Below are 24690 nucleotides of genomic sequence, written 5' to 3'. Positions count from 1 at the left end.
CCAATATATCTCAGTCAAGCAGGCTGGCGGGTTGGTCCCATTTATAGTACAGATGCACTATTTGGGATTCGGCCAAATACTTCATGAAAGATTCGGCCGAATACCAAACTGAATCCTAATTTGCATGTGCATATGCAAATTAGGGATGGGAAAAAGTGGAAAAAAGTTTCTTTCCTTGTTTTGTGACAAAAAGTAACATGATTTCCCTACCTGCCCCTAATTTGCATATGAAAATTCGGATTCCAATTCGGTTTGGCCAGGCAAGGGGATTTGGCCAAGGCTGAATCCTGGCAAAATCCTGAATTCATGCATCCATAATTTATAGTCCAATAATTGGCCTAAAATCCAAGCTCGAGGGTTTGTGGTCCAAAAAACCTCCTGATTTCCATAACACTCCCACTCCACAACACTAAACAAGGTGTGTGATAGGCAGTTTGGGGCCTTATTATATAACCAGGACCTCTGTCGAATTGGATAGTCAGGGGCCTGAACTGCCATGAATAGGATGGGGAGTCTAATCAAGGAGCAGCAGCTTGGGCAGATCAGGGGTGTAGATACGTGGGCATAGCGGGCACCTGTATTCTTTAGGGCAGCCATATATACACCTGCTATTATTTCAGCATAAAAAGTCATTAAGGTGGGAGGTTTCAAGAGGACATGCTGGAACGCATGATAATTTATTAACACTGGAGCTATGTATAGTACAGGCACACAGGATAACGTCACCACACAGAACTAGATGATATATTACGGACAGAAACGTATCTTGATGCTCAATAGATAGATGTATTAACATGTACAGATAAGTGAGGGCACAGGGCAAAGTCACACACAGTGTTGGACCCATGGCAAACTGCAAATAAAATGGGGACTTCCCAGTTCACAATGCACCAGAAAACAAAGGTGATATTATAGTCTCCTGGAATATTCTGTAGAATATATTGGAGGACTTCCCACCATGAGCATGTCCCACCTACAAAGAAAGGTCTCACCCATAACGTCCCTCCAGAAGCCTCCTAAATTGCCATCCTCTCTCCTTATAAGATCACCTTGGCATTTTCCAATATGGCCGTGTTCTTCCCTGGCATGTGCTCCATCTCAAACACAACTCCATGGCGGTTGTCTACTTTTCCCAGGGGCAAGTCCTAGGACACTAAGGATGATGGCATATGGGTAGATTTGTCGCCCCTGGAGTGTGAAAGTTCCCAACCCTAGTTAGGGGTCAGTTGGAGGGAACACCTAGTTGCCTCCTGCCTTTCATGAATAAAGTGCTAACACAGCCAACACTATATTCAACAACACAAGCCTCAGTGACCCTAAACAGAGGACAGAGACCTGCTGCAATTCTTCAATGGCCGAAGGCAGTGCACAAAGTGCAAAAAAATTGATATATTGCACCCAGTTTTTGTACTTACAGGACCGGTAACATCAAATTTTTTTTTTTTAAATTCGCAAATATAGAACGAAAAAAACCACACAGTAAGTCTTTATTAAGAAATAACTTACTTAAATTCTGCTTGCGCCCCTCTTCAGAAAAGGCGATCCATCGAGCGGCCCTCGATTTCTCCTCCCTGCCTTCCTTATAGGAGATAGCCAGGGCGGAGAAATTGAGCACCGAATGATGGATCGTCGCCCTGTCGCCTTTTCTGAAGAGGAGCGCAAGCGGAGTTTTGGTAAGCTATTTCTTAATAAACACTTAGCGATTTAAAAGTTTAATTTGTGTTTTTTTCTTCGTTCTATACTAACGAATTTAAAAAAAATTTGATGTTACTGGTCCTTTAAGCCTTATGGAGGAGCAGCGACACAATCACTTCCCTTCTCTAAGCATATGGTTAAAGGCTTCATCTACTCTTTTCAGAATATCTAAACCAATCCCCTTACAGGACGTCAAGCTGAAAATGGGAATATTATGTTGATACAATCGTTCATTAGCAATGTTCATTTACTGAGCACTGCCTATTTGTGTAATATCTAAACAGCTGAAAGCTCATTATTTGGATAGCTATTATCCCCAGAATAAATCCGAGTCGGATTTCTGGGGAAATTTCCCACATATTGCTATCCATCTGCTTAGGCCTGCTCCCTGGTGATCAGCATGCGCCGTACATGTGGGAAACCATATCATGTTTTTCGAGACAAGTCTATGATTTCCATATTTGTTTCACTTGGGCTCCGGCTCTTGCCATGTGAAAAGAAACTGCCATCAGATCAATACCGTGGCTGGGTGTATGTAGTGTACATTTATGTGACTATCTATAATACACAAGAGCCATGAATAAGCTATCAATTATATCCTTATAATACACAAAAGCCATGAATGTCTTATATATGTCCTTATAAACGGTGAGTTCTGATGTCATCAGTTATAAACGGTGAGTTCTGATGTCATTTCAGTCACGACTCACTGAAACGTGTGTATTGCAAAATATGAGGATATTAGAAGTTACCTCGGAGTTCCATGACTTGTATAAAAACACTCGGCGGTTTTTATATGGTCATGAAACTCCTCGGTAATTTCTAATATCCTTATAATTTACAAAAGGGGGTACTTTATTCACTATATATCTCACTGATTATGAAAATTGAAACGTGTACGTGAGGTTGTGATGTGTGTACACAGTGTGTGTATCTAATCAAATGTAAGTGGTAATGTAGAAACAATGTGGCTACAGGGAGGGTAATGTACAGAACACACTATAAAAGCACAAAGGACAATGTAATAACCTCTGTGCTGATTCACTGGGTAACATAAGAAGAAGCAGAGTAAAACAAAGGTACACAGAGTAACATAACAACTCTAGAAGCAGTGCATACACTCTCCGCAATGTAAATGTACTCAGGTTAATAGAATGACACTCAGCGCTACTTTATGGCTCCCTCAGTAACACGACACCAATCACATCAAAATACAGACGGACAAATCCATTATATCCTACTCATAAGATTATAAAGCTGCACAGGGATATGCGGGGAACTCTCAGGGCCGAGTAACAGCAACAAGGCAAAATTAACACACAACACAGTTAGGATTATGGCATACATAGTGTATTTTCTGCTGGTGCTAAAATACAGTCGGAGTGGTAGAAAACCCTCACGTGTGCAGTTACTGCCAGAAGTGCTTGAACAGACAGGCAGAAATCAGTTAGCTGTGTGAACTGACAGGCAGAAATCAGTTAGCTGTGTGAACTGACAGGCAGAAATCAGTTAGCTGTGTGAACTGACAGGCAGAAATCAGTTAGCTGTGTGAACTGACAGGCAGAAATCAGTTAGCTGTGTGAACTGACAGGCAGAAATCAGTTAGTTGTGTGAACTGACAGGCAGAAATCAGTTAGCTGAGTGAACTGACAGGCAGAAATCAGTTAGCTGTGTGAACTGGCAGGCAGAAATCAGTTAGTTGTGTGAACTGACAGGCAGAAATCAGTTAGTTGTGTGAACGGACAGGCATAAATCAGTTAGCAGCGTGAACGGACAGGCAGAAATCAGTTAGTTGTGTGAACGGACAGGCAGAAATCAGTTAGTTGTGTGAACGGACAGGCAGAAATCAGTTAGCTGCGTGAACTGACAGGCAGAAATCAGTTAGCTGTGTGAACTGACAGGCAGAAATCAGTTAGTTGTATGAACTGACATGCAGATTCCATTCCTATAAATGTGTACAGCTATGGAGCTGGGGGGGGGACGACAAATGTTCTTTACACACCGTTGTAAAAACTAAATGTGTGGCATAGGCTTTAGACCAGGGGTCCCCAACCTTTTTTCAACCGTGAGCAACATTCAGATGTAAAAAGAGTTGGGGAGCAACACAAGCATGAAAAATGTTCCTAGGTGGTGCCATATAAGGGGTGTGATTGACTATTGGTAGCCCCTATGTGGACTGGCAACCTACAGAAGCCTCTGTTTGGCAGTACACCTGGTTTTTATGCAACTAAAACTTGCCTCCAAGCCTGGAATTCAAAAATAATCACCTGCTTTGAGGCCACTGGGAGCAACATCCAAGGGGTTGGGGAGCAACATGTTGCTCACGAGCTACTGGTTGGGGAACACTGCTTTAGACCATTGATACAATAAAAATACTATGTTTATGGTGCACAGTACTGGATGTGTAGGTCACAAAAACTAGGATAAACACTCAACCCTAACCCACCACTAGGGTAGCCACACCCACCGAAGCCTGTGTATCCTTGGACATAGAAAGATCTGATTGTTGGGCAAGGTTGCAGTTCTTTCCCTTGCTGGGGATACAGGCTGTTGGGGCAAGGACCACGTCAACAAGATGATGTTTTCATTGGCCCAATGAGGATTTTCAAACCTGCCCAATCGACATCTGGCTGATTTTTGGCCACATTTCAGTTGGGTATTGTGGTCACAGGGCCCCATACAAAGGCTGATAAGCTGCCGCTAAGCCCGTTGTTAGCCCATGTATGGCTACTGTTAATTATACCAAACCTACTATTGACGTCACAGAGGGGTAGCGGCCTTCCGATGATGTAACAAACAAGGAGGGCTTGCTGGAAGATGACGGCAAAGACAACACACCAGCAACCCCAGCGTGTGCCCTGAGCATGTTCAACCCCTGGGTACTGAATATACATCATAAAGTGGTTGACTAATATATTTTCTTCCATCAAGCAAAGAAAAGAATATTTCTATGGACATCCCCTTTAACGGGAATTTATATGCAGAACGAGTGGTAATCAAATAACAATTTCTTGGCTGCCGGGGTAATGTGATACTTAGAATATGTAAGTACAGGCCAAGTACAAGACAATCGCTGAACACCGAAAGTCTTAAAAGAGGCACAAAGGATATTACAGTCACTCCCACATGCATGTTTATGCTCAGGGAAATGGAACAATAGTTGAATGTATAATACAGGCAAAAAGAGGAACACGATAACAGCATTTTGCATGCGCCCAACGTTTGATATAAGATTGTTTTATAGAAGGAGAAGCAGCAGGGTATGAGAGAAGATAATATCAGGGTCAGGCAGGGTTACTGCTACACTTCCTTTTTTAAAGCACGCGACGATCAGTTGGAATTATCAGCAAACGCCATAGCCATGAATAACCTGTAAAATTATATAAAAGAGGCTGCCTAGTGATGTCATCAGTTATAATAGATGCCTAGTGATGTCACCTGCATCACGTGACATCATATGGAACGCTTCAGAGTCTTGTAATATCCCTATGTCAGATATCAGTGCTGTCCAACTTATTACATGTAGTGGGTAGATTATTTCTCACAAATAGATTATTTCTCTCGAAGGCCTGATTATATGAAAATGATGATGTCATACAGTGAAGTCTATGGGATCTTCAAGTAGACTGGGGGGGGCATAAAATCTGGAAACCCAATATACAGGAATCTCCAAATTATGGCAAGGCCATCTCCTATAGACTTCAATTTAATCAAATAATTCACTTTTTTTTTTTTAAATTGTTTGCTTTTTAGTACAGGTATGGGACCTGTTATCCAGAATGCTTGGGACCTGGGGTTTTCCAGATAACAGATCTTTCCACAAATTGGGATCTTCATACCTTAAGTCTACTAGAAAATCATGTAAACATTAAATAAGATGGTTTTGCTTCCAATAAGGATTAGGGATGCACCAAGATTTGCCCGAACCCCCGAATCCTTCGCGAAAGATTAGGACCAAATACCGAACAGAATCCTAATCTGCATATGCAAATTAGGGGTGGAAGGGGGAAACTTTTTTTACTTCCTTGTTTTGTGACAAAAAGTCACGCGATTTCCCTCCCTGCCCCAAATTAGGATTTCGTTTCACTGGGCAGAAGGATTCAGCCGAATCCTGCTGAAAAAGGCTGAGTCCTGGCCATATCCCGAACCAAACCCTGGATCCGGTGTATCCCTAATAAGGATTAATTGTATCTTAGTTTGGATCGAGTACAAGGTACTGTTTTATTATTACAGAGAAAAAGGAAATGATTCTTAAAAATTTGGATTATTTGGTTAAAATGGAGTCTATGTGAGACGACCATTCCATAATTTGTAGTTTTCTGGATAACGGGGTTTCCGGACAACAGATCCCATACCATTCCAGGAAAAACAGTCCTATTGAGTTTCATATATGTTTATGGTTTTTTAAGTAGACTTAAGGTATGGAGATTCAAATTACTTATCCAGAAAACCCCAGGTCCAGAGCATTTGGGATAACAGCTGCCATAACTGTATATAACATTTACCAGTCAGCTATAGAGGGCGCCTGCGTTACTACCACCATGGCTGCCACCTGCGTTGCTACCACCATTCATCTACATTCAAGGTGCAAAGTACCAAAAACATGGCAGCTTCTCTCTTGAATTGAATGTCATTGGGATTGTAGAGATTTTAGACATGGTGGGTCATTTCCAGGATTACGGCTTGGACGTATCTTTACATGATTCCTATTCTACGGACTAAGAGGTCAGTATGTTCTGCCCCCGTGTTTTAACCGTTGGAAAGTCATGTTCACCATCAATTCTACACATCCGACATGATACCAGACAGGCTTCATGTCAATAGAACTTCCCTCCGCACAAGAATTTAACAGACATTTTATGACATCCATAAAAAAGATGTTGATGCAGAAAAATGACAGCTGCCGTTGAAAACAAGGAAATGTACCTGCTGACCCGGCCAACCTGTGAAGGTCAGAGTCTGTGTACGAGGGATTGGCACGAAGGCAGGTTACAGTTCAACATAGAAGATACTGGGACAATATGAGCAAATCACAATGCAGCAGTGTCCTTGAGCAAGAATTCCTATCCCTTGAACTAGTGTGGCATTCGGCCCATTGTTTGGCATGACAAATATACCAGCTCTGTTATGAAGAGCTATTTCCTGCTCTGACCCCCGACCCCATTCATATAAGAGGAACATTTTGACAGCAATTGCACTTGATGGAGTTTCATCGAGTCGGAGAGCACAATTCTAGAGCTGCCCTTGGAGAACATTTGCAGTAAGTAGTGATCAGTCCAGATAGTAAATCCTGTAATATCCTGCAATGTTCCTGCAAAAAATACTGACTCTTGGCTAGGCTACAAATGTTACACATTGTGTTCTGTCTTTACAAGACCATGGTGACCCCATCCCATTTACAGTAGAAGATCAGTGCCTCTGAAGATCCCCCCAGTAGCTCCTCATCTTCTTTCCTGCTGATTCACAGCAAAGCGCACTGAGCATGTGCAGTGCCAATGGCACTCAAACAATGGCCTAACATGATCCAAGATGGGGAGCTGTAGTGGATAAATTTCACATTCATATTTAGGTTTAGTTCGCCTTTAAGGCAGGCTAATAAACATGATAATGACAGTTATTTAGAGCAAATGACACTTTAAAGGGATTGATATTTTAGTATATTTATACTTATATCAATTAGCAATCAGGTCCAATCAACATTTGCAACTAAACTATAAGGCCTTGTGTGGCCCCTTTCATCTTCTACTCTTGTGAGGTTACACCACAACTAAGACGGAAACCAGGCCAACTCAAAACTGCCTGGCCACCAAATCACTTCAAGTCATTCATATCTGCCGTCTTATTTTCCTCAAATCTAGCGGCTCTATAGGAGAGACAATGGACACCCTGGTATGATGCCCCCTTGCAAGAGACTAATGAAAGCGAAAGTCTGGCTGGTTGCTATGGGTTACTAGGCAAGACTAGTACTGACACTTTTAAAGGAGCAACGCAGTGACAGTGTGGGCTAGAGTATGAAAAGAAAGGACACTGGATGTGGAAGGAGGGAGTAGAGAGATGGAAGGCTGAAATTAGGAAAGTCATGAAAAAAAAAAAAAAGAGTAGAGGGTAGGGAAGAAAATGGAGATTGAGCTAAGCACACCATATTATTATAATCATTTATTTATAGAGTGTTCCTTTCATATTCAGTAGCTTTGTGCCACAGAGCAGAAACACAGCATAGAAACAGCAGAAACGTTAGGCAAGGGATTTTTAGCAATCTGAGATCTCCCTCGCCCTCCTCATCTGCAAACAGGGGCATAGCTGCACCAAAACATGGCATTCCCTCAGACATTATCGGCTGCCACACCCAGATCCAGTTCTTTTGCTGTGTTGGGGGGGGGCTGCAGAGGATCCAGAACCAAATATATATATATATATATATATATATATATATATATATATATATATATATATATATATGTGTATATATATATATATATATATATATATATATATATATATATATATATATATATATATATATATATATATATTATGTTCTATATACTGTATACTGAATCATCAAATGTACATGCTTTTATTTTTTGGGTGGGTAGCAGACAAGTGGTGGGCAAATATACCTTCCCCACTGCTTCATTAATGCCATCTCACATCCCCATCTCAACCCCCACTGCTGCATTTAATGTACATACTCAGCCCAGACCTGTTCCAATCGGAGATGGGTGAACCGTGCGTGGGTACATAAGCAATTACAGCTGATAAGCCCAGGCTGGGTTCGGGTTTTGGAGAGGGTGGTATCACTAGACAGCACAGAAATACAAAGAATTGCTCTTACAGCCAAGCAGATGGCTCTGCCCTCCAGGGTACTAGTGACCAAGGCTAACTTCAGAACAGAATCCATCCAAGTCAGGGGGGCTCCCGGGGGGGAATCTGCATACACAGAATTTCATTCTCTCTCATCACAAATTACTATCTACTCATTTGCAACATACTTGTTTAAAAAGTTAAATAATTCCCTGTGCAAATATTCCACATTGTGACATCACTTGTGCACATTGAAAAAATCATTGTCAACAAAAAACAAGATGTGCAGTACAGTGCCATTGCCTTTTAAGGAGAAGGAAAGGCGAAAATTAAGTAAGCTTTATCAGAAAGCTCTATAGAAATACACCAGTAAACCCTCAAAGTAATGGTGCTCTGTCAAAAGAAACACCACATTTCTTTCCTTCTGTTGTGTACACATGGGCTTCTGTATCAGACTTCCTGTTTTCCAGGGCTAGGGCTTGAGCATGCTCAGTTTGCTCCTCTTTGCCTCTGCCCCTCCCTTTCCCCCCCCTGCCTGCTGTAATCTGAGCCCAGAATTACGAGTGAGGAGGGAGAGACTCAGACAGGAAGTGATGTCACACCAAGCTAATATGGCAGCTGTTATCCGAAACAAACAGAGAGAGCTTCTTGAGCTGTTTACTCAGGTATGGTAAAGCATTCTGCAGAATAAATATAGTGCTATAGCTTGCACTATTGTGGCTAATCTATTGGCAATAAACTGCTTTGGTAGCTTTCCTTCTCTATAAAGGGTTAAAGTGTTTTGCTTTTCTTTTTTTTTTTTTCAACATTCAAAATAATTTTCTAAAAATAACTAGAATTTGTGTTTGCCGGCAAGTTGAGGACGGTGAGATACAACTGAAAATGAATACAATTATGCTAATGCCGTGCATGCTGTACAAGCAGCAAAACTGGGTCAAGACACTCTCTAGGTATCTACCTGCCATCCAGGGAAACGTATGCCGATTGGCCGAAGGAGAGTTTCTCGACCTTGAGTTTATCCTATTGCTAGTCTGAGCTTATGTCCATGCAAAATAAAATATCAACTATCACAGAATGCACAACATCCACATTTACGTTCAGAATATAACAAAAGCTGCTGACGGGGTATCTAATGTAAGCACAGGTGCAACTGCTTCAGCCCCTAGCAACGTAACAGTTGCAGTTGGTTACACCGTGGTCCTGTATAAATGCAGTGAGCTGGTGGCAATGACTGACTTTACATGTTACAGGGTTACTCCCACGTTGAAGCCAGATGATCCAATTAGAACGACTCAATTAGCCACCGCTGTGCCGCAACCCAAAACCCTCACAGCCAGTCGACTGCTGAGAATTCCTGGAGGTGTAATCCGCCAATGGTCAGAGAGCTCGGGATTGGCCGTCTCTGGGTAAGACGCTTGCAGCCATGCAAGGAGCAAAGTCGCCTTATTAGAGGAACTATTAAGGAGGAGATATGGTTTGTCCCAAGTAAAGGCACAGTGACCTAATTCACTGCCATGTGTTATGGCGGATCGTTTTACACCCTTAATAGGTTAGTATAGCACTATTAAAATCCATTCTGTGGTGGAAGCATTTTGTTTGCCCTGTATGACTCTTTCTCCTCTTTTCCCAGGGCAGAAAGGGGTTAATGACAGCAACATATAGATCTGTGCTCTAATAACAGCAGCATGCTTAATTAATGTGACCAATGACCATCCTGGATACAGTGCAGCAAGGGTATATTTCATGCAGCAGTATAGTTAAGGGGTTAATGCAGAAGTATATTTAAGGGGTTCCCAGGACAGAAAGGCAACATACAGTGGATACAGTGCAGCAAGGGTAGCGATATATTTTAGGGGTTAATGCAGCGGTATAGTTAGGGGGTTAATGCAGAAGTATATTTAAGGGGTTTGCAGGACAGAAAGGGGTTAAGAACAGCAATATATATATATATCTATATATATATATATATAGATAGATAGATAGATAGATAGATAGATAGATAGATAGATAGATAGATAGATAGATAGATATGCGACCAATCCTGGGACAGTGCAGCGAGGGTAGCAATATATTTCAGGGGTTAATGCAACGGTATAGTTAAGGGGTTAATGCCGCAGTTTATTTAAGGGGTTCCCAGGACAGAAAGGAGTTAATGACAGCAACATATAGAGGGGATCTGTGTACTAATGACAGCGACATGCTTAATTAATGTGACCAATGACCATCCTGGATACAGTGCAGCGAGGGTAGAGATATATTTCAGGGGTTAATGCAGCAATATATTTAAAGGATCAATCCCTTTGATAGGAGGAGCGCACCAATAATAGTGTTGGCTTCAAGAGCATTCCAGGCATCAAAGGGTTAAGAGACAGCAAGCTATATTAATATTATTCTTCTGCTTTATTTATATGGCACCGACAGATTAGGCATATAGCATTCACATCAGTGCCTGCTCCAAGGAGCTTACAGTTTAAGTCCCTAATACTAATAATATTAAGCTTGTTTCAGAGGGAGCCAAAGCCATGTTGCACTTGTTCTATTTGGGAATAAAGTGGTCTAACAGGACTATCACACGCAAGGGATCAGGCTGCATACATATTGTATAGGGAATGTGCCAGAGCCAATCACTTGTAAGCTTAAAGCAAAGCAATGGGAAGTCACTATATTAAAGTGGTACTCACTGCCCGACTGCTAGAGATTAGGGGTGAAAATCATAACCACACCCACTTCCAAATAAAATGACCCCCATACCGATCACTGCCCTTTCTGCTTCTGGAGTCACCCGAGGGGGCGTCGAGACAAAGATCCTGTCCTCTCCCCCAGCCTGTCCCCCTGAGTTGTCCCTGTTAGAGGGCGGCTGGCTGTTACCTGTCCCCATGCCGCATCTATCCCACCGGTGGAAGGATTACAGCAGGGATATAGGCACTTTAAAAGCAGTTGTGTGGGGGAGGAGGAGGAGGAGGACAGTTGGAAATCCTATTAGGGTGTTAGGGAGGAGGGGGAAGGAGATCCCCTGATCACAAAGAGATGGCAGCTTACCTTGCACACGGCTGCCTATTGAACAGAGGCACTTGGCACATGCATTGGGCAATTCCAGGAACCCAAATATTATAATTATCCACGCACCAGGGCAGATAGACCCTATAGATGTCCAGGCAGTCCCTGACTCCAAGGATGACACCTTAGTATCCTTATTGATTACTACTATAACACACAGGAGCCATCAATATCCTGTAAAACATATTCCTTATAAACAGAGCTTAGTGATGTCATAAGTTACAGTCAGTGCTCAGTGATGTCACTGTCATCACTTGTAATATTGTTTCACACAATAAAGTGCTCCTTGTTATCCTTGGCAAGGTTGTCCGAGACAAGCGGTATTACTTATCAAGTTTATCAATAAAAATTACTGAATACCTAATCCTAATTTGCATATGCAAATTAGGGGCAGGAAAAGAAAAAGTGGAAAAAGTTCTTCTTTTGTGATGAAAAGTTTTGTGATTTTGCCTTTTTCTTCTGACTCTTTCCATCTAAAAATCAAATGCTCTGTACGGCTACAGATGTATTGTTAATGCTACTTTTTATTAATCCTTTTTCTATTCAGGTCCTCTCCTATTCATATTCCAGTCTTTTATTCAAAGCAATGCCTGGTTCCTAGGGTAATTTGGACCCTAGCAACCAGATTGCTGAAATTGTACAAATAATACAGAATGAAAACAAATTGCAAATTGTCTAAAGCAACAAATTCAAATATCAAGCACATTAATGAATCTTACCAAACTGGTATATATACTGCATTTAAGTAAATATTGCCCTTTTACATCTCTTGCCTTGAGCCACCATTTTGTGATGGTCTGTGTGCTGCCTCAGAGATCACCTGACCAGAAATACTGCAGCTCTAACTGTAACAGGAAGAAGTGAGGAAGCAAAAGACACAACTCTGTCTGTTAATTGGCTCATGTGACCTAACAAGTATGGTTTGTTTGTGCGCACAGCGAATCGTATGATCCCAGGGGGCGGCCCTTATTTTTTAAAATGGCAATTTACTATTTATGATTACACGGGTGGCACATACTATTAGAAAAGTATACTTTTATGAAAATGGTTTATTTACATGAAGCAGGGTTTTACATATGAGCTGTTTTATGTAGGGATGTACCGAATCCAGTATTTTGGATTCGGCCGAACCCCCGAATCGTTTGCGAAAGATTCGGCCGAATACCAAATTTTTACTCCTTTGTTTTGTGACAAAAAGTCACGTGATTTCCCTCCCCACCCCTAATTTGCATATGCGGATTAAGGTGGCCATACACGGGCAGATAAAGCTGCCGATATTGGTCGTTTGGACCAATTTGACAGCTTATCTGCCCATGTATGGGGGCTTCCGACGGGTCTTCCCGATCGATATCTGGCCACGATATCGATCGGGAAGGCTGGATTTTTACCCGACCGACCCGTCGGAGCCGCTTGGCTCATCGTAATTCGATCGTTCGGCCATACGGCCGAACGTTCGAATTACCCCCGATATAGCCATTCAGTTTAGTGGCATATCGGGGAAAGATCCGCTCGTTTGGCGATGTCGCCAAACGAGCGGATCTTTGAGTCTATGGCCACCTTTAGAATTTGGATGCGGTTCAGCCAGGCAGAAGGATTCGCTCGAACACGAATCCTGCTGAAAAAGGCCGAATCCTAGATTTAGTGCATTCCTAGTTTTATGCAATATATTTTTATAGAGACCTACATTGTTTGGGGGTATAGTTTCCCTTTAAAGGCTGCCTTGTGGCCAACGGTTCTGCGCCTGGTGCTAGATTCTAATTTCAGGTGCAGCCACTGCCACTTACTGCTCTTGTAGATCCCTGCAGGGGTAATATAAATAAGTCGTAAGGCCTCAAAGGCAATGTACGTCTCGGTATCTACTTCTGAGGCAAATGGTGGAAGCCCAAAAGCATTTGAACAAAAGAAAACTCAATGCCAGTTAAATCCAGCTGGTGGGAGATGCTGCCAGTTGTAGCTCAGCAGTTGTCAAGGGTCAGACAACACTACTTTACATTAATAACAGGGCAGCACCAGCAGCAAGTACAGCCCTATGAATGGGTTATGAGTGTGTGCAAGACTTGGCATTGGTTCAGTCTCACAGCGAGTGCCAATGAATCCAAATAAAAGCCCCGGCGCAGCACAGCACTGCTCTGTTCTATATCACTGTCACTGAGACGTGTCCTGAGGCTCCCTCCTTTTATTTTCCACGCGCCGCTAGTGAAGATGGACTGAGTGCTCCATAGATGCCGCATGCCTTTACCAGCAGGAACGAGCTGGGTGCCCGTGATTAAATAGCCGTGGAGCAACAATTCAGGGGGTTCTATATTTGGAGCACTGGGCGGGGGGTTAATGTAAATAAGCTGGTACAATGGGCCTGCAAGTCTAGCACTGACACCGCACCCAGATAGAACTGTCGTTATATAATGACATTAACTTCATTATATTGGTTAGTGGGGTGTAGCTATAGAGACTGGGGGACCCAGGAGGCACTAAATCAGAAGCGGTTTCAATATATAAAAAATTACTTATTCCCCCTAAAGGGATTCGGTCATGATTTTTACAATGTCGTTTTTATTTCTAAATGACACTGTTTACATTGCAAATAATTCTCTCTACAATATAAAATGTCATTCCTGAACCAGCAAGTGTATCTTTCTTTGTTGTAATATTGGTGTGTAGGCGCCATCTCATGTCATTTTGCCTGGTCATGTGCTTTAGGATGGAACTGCTTTCTTGCAGACTGTTGTTTCTCCTACTCAATGTAACTGAATGTGTCTCAGTGGGACCTGGATTTTACTATTGAGTGCTGTTCTTATATCTACCAGGCAGCTGTTATCCTGTGTTAGGGAGCTGCTATCTTGTTACCTTCCCATTGTTCTTTTGTTAGGCTGTTGGGGGGGAGGGGTGATATCACTCCAACTTGCTGTACTGCAGTAAAGAGTGACTGAAGTTTATCAGAGCACAAGGCACATGACTGGGGGCAGCTGGGAAATTGACAATATGTCTAGCCCGTGTCAGATTTCAAAATTAAATATAAAAAAATCTGTTTGTTCTTTCGAGAAACTGAGCAGCACTATTAACTGATGTATTTTGAAAAAAACATATTTTCCATGCCAGTATCCGTTAAAGAGGCCCTAAAATGATTTTTCTGTGGGGCCCTGTAACTTCTTGATATGTCCTTGGCTATATAATATATGCAATGCTGGTAATTCCACCTGCAGCCCTCCAGCACAGCCCTATGCCAAACAGCACTTGAACTTCCAGTCTTTCTCTATGTCCTGCTCAGGATATTTGGCTCGGCTCTGCAAGTGAAATCCCGTCCGAGGGGTCACATGACGCTAAAGTCAGGTCACCCTTTCATTCAAGGGAGGCATATGGTGCACATGCTGTATCCCAAAAATACAGAAGCAAGGGTGCACCAGAGCAATCTGTGGGGCAAAGGGCAGTCTCTCCCAAAACATAGATTCAAACATCAGAGTTTAGTTGCCCTTTAAAGCAGAAGTTCAACTTTAAAGTAACCTCTAGAATATTATGCATAGACCTTCTAACAAATATACTTTTTTAGTACTCTTGACATGCTTTGCATTTATACACACTACATAGTTGCCAGGGTCACTGAACCCCCCCCATCCCAGCAGCCAAAAAAAGTAACACATCGTAAGGTTACATTGTGGTATTTTTATATGTCATTACTTAGCTTCCTACCCAGACCATCTCCTGTTCGTTTACATTCTGATACGAGAGAGCAGCTGAAATCAAAAGGTTTTTAATCTGAAGGTGAGCTTTCCCTTTAAACTACTGCTGAATTATAGAATTATGAGAGAAGTATTGCTTTTGTGGCGGTCAAGCTGCAGGTAAATGTGTTTATATGCAGCTGAACCAACTCTACCCTCTTCTCGGAGGATTAAGTTGTAAAGGTAACAGATACCCAAAATCAAACATATTGCTTTCAATGGAGACAGCTACACTAGAGAAAGAAAAATGACACAATATGTGAAATGAATATGGAACAACTTCCTCTGCTCCACAGACATCTTGGGGGACAAACAGCCATGTGATCTATGAACCCCAAAGTAGAAATCAATGCCGGTGACACCAACATTTCCCCAATACGCTGTACCAGGAAAAAAAGGGTGCATGAACAATGTACATATCTACTCACCATACCATAACACATTACACTTTTTAACAGGAGGATGGAAGGACATGTCCACAAGAGCTTACAATCTAGATGTGCAATTAAGCATAAAGAATAGCCTACAACTATAAAAGCAGTAAATAATTAAGAGCACTAATGAAGCTCTGGCCTGTTAATGATCCCTGGAGCACCACATGGCCTCAGTACATGTACAAAGACTACCAGGTGTAATGATGGCAGTTCAAGTCTTGGCACTTGCTGAGTGTAATAATGAAAGCATTGGCAAGATGCCATACTGAAGCACCACCCTGTATGTTATACATGTATTATGTTTCCCTGCAATATATGTAGCGCTAGGGATTAGATGGTATGGGTGAAATGGTGTCCTGAGCTTGTTGGTCAGGCTAGTTTCTGTCACCTGCGTGGGCACCAGGACAAAATGAATGTCCCTCTCTCTGATGTGCCTCCCTGGTACTATTACTAATTCACAAGAGGAGGGAGATGTAAGGCTGCGGTGGTGGTGGTGCATGTGATGTGGGTAGAAGGTGCCATGGTACCTCTGACAGGGCGTTCTGTGCTGGACATCTTGTTCTGCGCCCGGGGTCCAGACATGGTGCCAACTGCCCAGGGATGTCTCTTTCTGTGACTGACCAGATGTCTCTCTGTCACTTCCACACCATTTTCTGCGGCCTCTCGGCGTGTCCCAAAACGTTAGCCCTTAGGCCACAGCAGCCAATAGCAGGTTGTGTCTCCCCAGCTGACCCCTCTGTGTCTAACGCTCCCCTGCCCTCAGGCCAGTCCCTCTTGCAGTAATTAGCCCTGGGCTGCCTCCCACACTAGCCTTAGGAATGGCTCACAAGAGACGCCCCTTCAAGCCTGGCATCCCCTCTAAACTGATCATCCCCTTCTTGTTCCCTGGCACAGGCTTGCTAGGCTGGATTAGCTCCCCACCCAGACTGTCTCTTGAGCCTCCCTTATGTCATCTTCTCATTGTCTGCCCAAGTGTAACCTGTCAGCTCTGCCTGTCTCTTCTTCTCTAGGTGTCACTCACGTGTCAGGAGGCTCTTCCTGTCCCCCCCCGAGGTTACCTGTCAATGGATGTCTCTTGCCTTGCTGCACCCCTCCCCTCCTCAGCTAGTGGTCTCTTCCCCTCTCCCCGTCACCTTCCTCTCCCCCTAATAATATTATGCGGCTCAAGCTCGTGCTATATTCCGATCCCCTCTCTTTCTCTCCAGACTGTCTCAATAGGCTCCTGATGTCTCCGGCTGTCTCTTTCTCTCTCTCTTTCTCGGCCGCGCGATCCCGCCCACCTGCCGGTCTCGTGCTCGCGCTTATTGGCCACGACCTCTTGCGTCACAAAATCCGCCCACGGACTACACGTCCCAGAATTCCACTGAAAGGGGAGCGCCACTTCCTGAGGTGGGACTGCAGCGCGAGGCACGATGGGAAATGTATTCGCTCCTGAGCAGGGTTGCCGGGTTGGCCGTTTTCCAGCCAAATTGGGCTACTAATTTAAAGCCCAGGCTGGTTTTGAAAGTACAAACTAGCCAAGGTACGGATTTCGGTTACTTTTTGGGCCTTTGGCTGGTTTGTACTTTGGAAACCAGTCGTTTCTTGCCCTAATGTGCCAGGCCTGTGTCCCAATGCATGTTGGGTAATGTAGTTTTTGTTTAACAATTTGCCGACTGCCAAGTTTAATGTAAGACTACAATACCCAGCATGCAATGGGACTGCGTGACGTGTAGAAGTCTGGAGCTACCAGATTTTGGGTTCTACACCCCAGTCTACCAGCATTCTCACATTTTCTGGTGACTATCCCCAATTTCAGACAATTTTGGGCAAAAAAAATCTGCTGGCCACCAAAATGGCTAGAAGTTGACCTATTTTACTAATATTTATTGAAATTTTTACAAATTAGGCCTTATGGGGCCCCTATACCTCCTGGGCCCCCTTCTCTATTTACACCCCTCATGACGGGCAAATCTGTCCCGTTTTGCATCATGGAAATATTTGCGAAATTTTAAAAAGGTGTATTTTCACATTTATTCATTTATGTTTTAGACTTTTTTTCACTGCACATATTGTGCTATTTTTGGGCTACTTTGGCTAGTTTGGAAAATTAAACCTGGCAACCCTGCCCCTGAGGTGTTTTGAAATGGCAGAAGCAAGTACTTTCCATCCTTATATTTCAAGTGATTGTGTTGTAATAATATTTTATTAAAGGAAAACTATACCCCTCAAACAATGTAGGTCTCTATAAAAGGAAATTGCATAAAACAGCTCATATGTAAAACCCTGCTTCATGTAAATAAATAATTTTCATAATAATATACTTATTTAATAGTATGTGCCATTGGGTAATCATAAATAGAAAATTGCCATTTTAAAAAATGAGGGCCGCCCCCTGGGATCGTACGATTCACGGTGTACACAAACAAACCATGCATGTTAGGTCACATGAGCCAATTAACAGACAGAGTTCTGTCTTTTGCTTCCTCACTTCTTCCTGTTACAGTTAGAGTTGTAGTATTTCTGGTCAGGTGATCTCTGAGGCAGCACACAGACCATCACCAAATGGTGGTTCAAGGCAAGAGATGTAAAAGGACAATATTTACTTATATATATAGATCAGTTCAGTAAGTTTCTTTAATATGTCACTTAAAGGGATACTGTCATGGGGAAAAAAAATTCAAAATGAATCAGTTAATAGTGCTGCTCCAGCAGAATTCTGCACTAAAATCCATTTCTCAAAAGAGCAAACAGATTTTTTCATATTCAATTTTGAAATCTGACATAGGGCTAGACATATTGTAAATTTCCCAGCAGCCCCAGTCATGTGACTTGTGCTCTGATAAACTTCAATCACTCTTTACTGCTGTACTGCAAGTTGGAGTGATATAACCCCCCTGCCTCCCCCCCCCCAGCAGCCAAACAAAAGAACAATGGGAAGGTAACCAGATAGCAGCTCCCTAACACAAGATAACAGCTGCCTGATAGATCTAAGAACAACACTCAATAGTAAAAACCCATGACTATGAAGATTTTCATTCATCCAGGTCATGGTATATCTAGTATAGGTCAATCTAAAAACAACTGGACTTGCTGAGTAATCATTGAAGACGTTTCACTACTCATCCGAGCAGCTTCTTCAGTTCAACTGACTGGTGTGGGAAGTTCTCGGCATTTAAACTCTTCCAATAATCCATTTACAATGGCACATTGTAACTCTTCAAAGAGGTGACATCTGAAGAAACTCACAGAGGTGTTGATTCTGTGTAGTTGTGATAGGATTATCCAATGTGTCATGCAACTCCTAGATACAGGTGTTACTTGTGAGAGTTGCATGAATGGATGTGTGAAGTGTTCTGAATCCGCCGGGGTACAGATGTTAGAACAGCATTGTATGTAGCAGACAGGTGGTGTCGAAGGCCCCCGCCTCTGTTCAGAGATGGTCTCTCCACCTTGACATGAATCGCCTCTTTCACGCCTCGTTCAAACCAGCGGTCTTCTATATCCAAGATTTGGACCTTGCTGTCTTCAAAGGAGTGTCCCTTGTCTTTTAAGTGTAGAAAGACAGCTGAGTTGTGCCCTGTAGAGTTCTCCCTCCTGTGCTGAGCCATTCGCTTGGAGAGCAGTTGTTTTGTCTCCCCGATGTATAGATCTGAGCACTCCTCACTACACTGGACTCCGTATACCACATTGCTATGTTTTTCTTTTGGTGTTTGATCCTTTGGGTGTACCAGTTTTTGTCTCAGTGTGTTGCTAGGTTTGAAAAACACAGGGGCGTGGTGTTTGTTGAAAATCCTCCTGAGTTTCTCTGACACTCCAGCTACATATGGGATGACTATGTTTCGCCTACTATGTGTCTCCGGGCGGTTATTTCTATTGGTGTTCCTGTTGGGCTTGGTTGCTGCTGTTTTGACAAAGGCCCAGTCTGGGTAGCCACACGCTTTATCCAAATCTTGGATAAAGAAGACCGCTGGTTTGAACGAGGCGTGAAAGAGGCGATTCATGTCAAGGTGGAGAGACCATCTCTGAACAGAGGCAGGGGCCTTCGACACCTCCTGTCTGCTACATACAATGCTGTTCTAACATCTGTACCCCGGCGGATTCAGAACACTTCACACATCCATTCATGCAACTCTCACAAGTAACACCTGTATCTAGGAGTTGCATGACACATTGGATAATCCTATCACAACTACACAGAATCAACACCTCTGTGAGTTTCTTCAGATGTCACCTCTTTGAAGAGTTACAATGTGCCATTGTAAATTGATTAGTGGAAGAGTTTAAATGCCGAGAACTTCCCACACCAGCCAGTTGAACTGAAGAAGCTGCTCGGATGAGTAGTGAAACGTCTTCATTCATTACTCAGCAAGTCCAGTTGTTTTTAGATTGACCTATACTAGAAGTAAAAACCCATGTCTCACTGAGACACATTCAGTTACATTGAGAAGGAAAAACAGCAGCCTGCCAGAAAGCATTTCTCTCCTAAAGTGCAGGCACAAGTCACATGACTGGGGGCAGCTGGGAAATTTACAAAATGTCTAGCTCCATGTTAGATTTCAAAATTGAATATAAAAAAATCAGTTTGCTCTTTTGAGAAATGGATTTCAGTGCAGAATTCTGCTGGAGCAGCACTAACTGATGTGTTTTGTCCCGATGACAGGATCCCTTTAATATAACATTGCTTAAATACATATTTTGGGTAAAGTTTGAGTAACAGATTTTTTTTAAGATAGCAGTGAGCAAATGCCAAGGGATGTTATATATATTTTGTTTCTGTAAATAACATGCCTCATAATGTAGGGCTGTATAATCAGTAAAAACACATCACTGCCGACAAACTGCAATGTTGCTCAGATCACAGACTGCTGTGTAGTGGTGGGGGCAGCCATTCAAGTAAAAGGATAAGTAAACCTTAAAAATAAGTGAATGTAAAATTGATGAGGGGGCTATTTTAAGCACTTTTGCAATGTACATTCATTGTTTTGTTTTTTTTAAATTCCAAGATATTAAAGGATACATGTGCTGTTAATATGAATGACAGTACATGTAACAATGACCAGTCTGACCACCAAGTAGTCAAGGAAGTTGTCAGGAGAAAGAAAGAGGCTGCTCTGATGTTCTTCTGATTAGGAAAAAAACTAGAAACCTTTCTCAAATCTTTCCTAACCAGAAGAACATCAGAGCAGCCTCTTTCTTTCTTCTGACAACTTCCTTGACTACTTGGTGGTCAGAAAATGACCAGCAGGTGGTGCTGTTGTAACAAAATTCTTTCATATTAACAGGACATGTATCCTTTAATATCCTGGAATTTAAAATAAATAAATAATGTACATTGCAAAAGTGCTTCGAATAGCCTCCTCATAAATTTTACATTCACTTATATTTAAGGTTTACTTATCCTTTAAAACAGGGCAAGATCAGCAAATAATCATGGAGAAAGTGACACCAACAACCATGGTGGCTGGGAGAAACATTTGGCCATGGCCAGTTTTTAGCCATACCACCAAAATGCCAGTCCCGCTGGACAATGTTCCCGTCTAATTGCATCTCGTCTATGTGCACGAAAAAAATCTTTTGGGCCTACGTTTTACATTTGTGAGCACATTTTTTAAAACTACAGTATGTGCTCAGGTCAGAATAAATGCAAAATGTGTTTTCATACAAAATTCTTCTGGCTGGCTTCAAAAATTGTAGGCGGACACAGCTTAGAGGGGACATTGCTGATGGAACAAAATCCCTCCTGTTATGACAAAGATTCTCTAGATGCATCAGAATATTATGACTCTGTGGCCCCCACATTACATTCACCATGGCCCCACGTTTCATTGGCCTTTCTGCCACAGGTCCCGAAATTTCTTTATAATGCCTTTATTTTACACAGCAGCAAATTGACACCATCGCAAGGAACATTCCGCTCTTTATAACATTCCATACTGACTTATTGGTCTGCACCATCTAGTGGTAAAGTCCTTAATAGCTGAACCATTCTGCAGCATTACTAAACACTGAGCTGTAATGAAAAGGTTCATAGGAGGTTGGATAAGATGGAACAAAAATGTAAGCTAAGAGGTTATATCGGTGAATTCCTACAGGAGAAGGAAAGCCAAATCTAATCATCATCCTCCCTGAATAGGTCTCATAGAGCAGCATTAGAGTGCTAAGTTTACAGCTCACCTAAAGGTGGCCATACACAGAGAGATCCGCTTGTTTGGTGAGCTCCCCGATATGCCCACCTTGAGGTGGGCAATATCGGGCTTATTCAATCGTGGGCCCAACGATCGGATCCTAACGGTGGCTTTACAGGTGGTCGGATCGCAGGACCACATCAACGAACAGATGCTGCCACGATCCGACGGGATTTTTAGTCCCATCCGATCGGCCAGATCTCGATCAGGGAAGCCCATCGGGGGGCCCCATACATGGGCCAATAAACTGCCGACCCAGTCGGCAGCTTTTATCGGCCCGTGTATGGCCACCTTAAGTCTACAATCAAGGAGCTTTTCATGTTTCATAATCGTAGCTGCTTTATCAGAACGCCGCTGCCATCATATTGCTTAAGGAATACCAGCTTCATTCTCCTCGCGATCGATAATGCGCAAAATATCTCTCCCCCCCATCCACAGCCGTTGCACCTCAAGTTTATTAGGCTGCAGGTCATCAGAGAAGGGAGGAACGAAGCATCGAAATATGCGCAATGGAAACCAATTGAGTGTAATGCGATTCAAGGCTGCAAAGTGCAAAATCCGTGATGTCACCAAAGTCCTGTACTTATTTTCTCAGCAGCGCGCACTACCTGCTACTAGAGACAACAGATTAACCCTGTGCAGTGAGTGTTTATACAATAATTCTTAATACTGAGATTGATTTATTTTTTCACTTTCGGCCACACTGGTCTGTTTCCCGGCCTGTGTATAAGTGAAATCCAAGAAACAGCCCCTCTGCACACGTCTGTTTCTGCTCTGAAATTTGGTCCGTCAGTCTGCATTCGGGTTGAGGCAGTGCCTGCCAGCACAGAGGAATGCACAAGTGGAATGCGAGAAGAGTGGCAGTTTCGTAAATTGCACTTATAAGAAGACTGTGAAACAACCCAGCGTGGCACTAGAGCAGGGGTCCCCAACATTTTTTACTTGGGAGCCACATTCAAATGTAAAATGAGTTGGGGAGCAACACAAGCATTTACTATGTTCTTGGGGGGTACCATAAAAATGCTTTGATTGGCTATTTGTTAGTCCTTATGTGAACTGGCAGCCTACAGGAGGGTCTGTTAGCTGGTTTTTATACAACTAAAACCTGCCTCCAAGTCTGGAATTCAATAATAAGTACCCGCTTTGAAACCCCTGGGAGCAACATCCATGGGGTTGGTGAGCAACATGTTGCTCGTGAGCCACTGGTTGGGGATCACCACACTAGAGTACTACCTTGAGAAAGGATTGGGACTTGGTGACCAAAGCGGAGACAGCTGATTGGCTGTGAATGGGCAAGCTGATGGGCCTGCCTGCCTGAAAAAAATTGGGCAGTTGGATTTTTCTTTCAGGGCCAAGAACCACATTGGAGCATTGCTCACATCACGGTGCTCATCCCCCACCTCAAGGTGCAGTGTAGGTTTAAAAATCTTGTCAGGGTAAGGACTGCATTGGCTTGTTGATGCTGTCCCCAGCTTGAGGGCCTGCATTTCCTTCTTTATGATCCCAACTGTTTCATCCAGACATCACCCAACTCAATATGCGCATATTGGGTAAAGGTCCTCTTGTTTAGCAACCTCCCCATATTCTTTGCACTGGAAGAATGGCACACACCCGTGTTAGGCTTGTAATCAGTGGAAATAAATGGTTAGATCTTCCATTGAAGGGTTTTTGTATCTTCATTTGTTGTTTTTATACAGGTCATTCTACACTCATGGTTGATGGTATACAAAATATCTGTACAGTCAAACCCATATAGGAGAAGCTACAAGGTCAGCCAGGAATAGAATATCAGAACATAAATCAGCAATTAGGCAGAACGTGGATCAACCTGTGGCCATACATTTCAAAGAGTGTGGTCATACTGTGAGTCAGTTTCATTACTCAAGTAATAGATTCAGTTCCCAGATTAACTCAGAGTTAGAGAGCTGAAAAGCATTACGTTGGGTTCTGGCTATTATGTTTGACATCATCTCAGTCCAGCCTTTGTAGATTAAATTTTTGGCTAACTATATTAGAAACATTTTTTATTTTTTTAGAACTATTTATCCAATTTTTATTTTTACACTGAACTGTTCCTTTAAAGGGGACCTGTCACCCAAAAAATTATTCAAAATCCTATTTTATCACATCAGTCAAGCATAATGAACTTTAATTACACTGTATAAATTATTGGAATCTTGTTTGCTCCAGTCTGGGAACTCATAATTATAACAAGCAGGCAGGAGCCATTTTGTGGACACTGTTATTAAGACAAGCCTTGTATCATCTCAGAATCTTGTTTGTGCACCAGAATGGGGGACCTGATGTCCATCCCCATGCCCTGCTTACACAATTAAATGGTGAAGAGAACTGGGGGAATGTGGGGAGAGCAGTGACATCTAGGAAGTGCTGAATGGAAAGTGAAAGTAATTGTCTGACTAAGGCATAGAGGAGGGGCATACAATATTTGATTGACAGCTGAGATTTATAAATGAGCTTACAACAGCTATGATTGCTTTAATAAAAATAGAAATTGGATTTCATGTATAATTTGAAAAGGACTTTTATTATACAGATTTTTGTGTCTGGGTGACTTTAAGCATTGTGAGAAATCTCTCTAAAAACCTGTTACCCTCACAGTGCTGTCGATGCTGAAAAGATTGGGGTACAAGGGAATTTTTGGTGTTCTGCCTCACCGATTATACTGCTAGCCTACAGCAACCCATCAGCTCAGGATCACATCAAAGTGCCGACACCATCTTCAACTGAAAGGATTATCGAACCCGCTTCATAGATATTTGTTACATTTACACCTATGATTTTAATAGCAGCATCTGCCCC

At 42.6% G+C, this 24690-nt stretch overlaps 1 protein-coding gene across 2 annotated transcripts in view; it reads right to left on the bottom strand.

Annotated features, from left to right (window-relative positions):
* Positions 1–16742, bottom strand: part of ppp3cb.L (protein phosphatase 3, catalytic subunit, beta isozyme L homeolog) — a 48320-nt gene extending 31578 nt beyond the window's left edge. Inside the window, 1 exon segment of one of the 2 annotated variants that reach the window (NM_001091570.1) lies at positions 16231–16742. In NM_001091570.1, the coding sequence (NP_001085039.1) occupies positions 16231–16285 (55 nt within the window). In that variant the 5' untranslated portion in view covers positions 16286–16742. 2 annotated transcript variants of the gene reach the window in all.
* Positions 16743–24690: the final 7948 nt, after the last annotated feature.

The sequence above is a fragment of the Xenopus laevis genome, chromosome 3L, assembly GCF_017654675.1.
Source record: "Xenopus laevis strain J_2021 chromosome 3L, Xenopus_laevis_v10.1, whole genome shotgun sequence".
Lineage (NCBI taxonomy): Eukaryota > Metazoa > Chordata > Amphibia > Anura > Pipidae > Xenopus > Xenopus laevis.
Note: the sequence above shows the minus strand (reverse complement) of the source record. Positions and strands in the feature narration are given on the sequence as shown.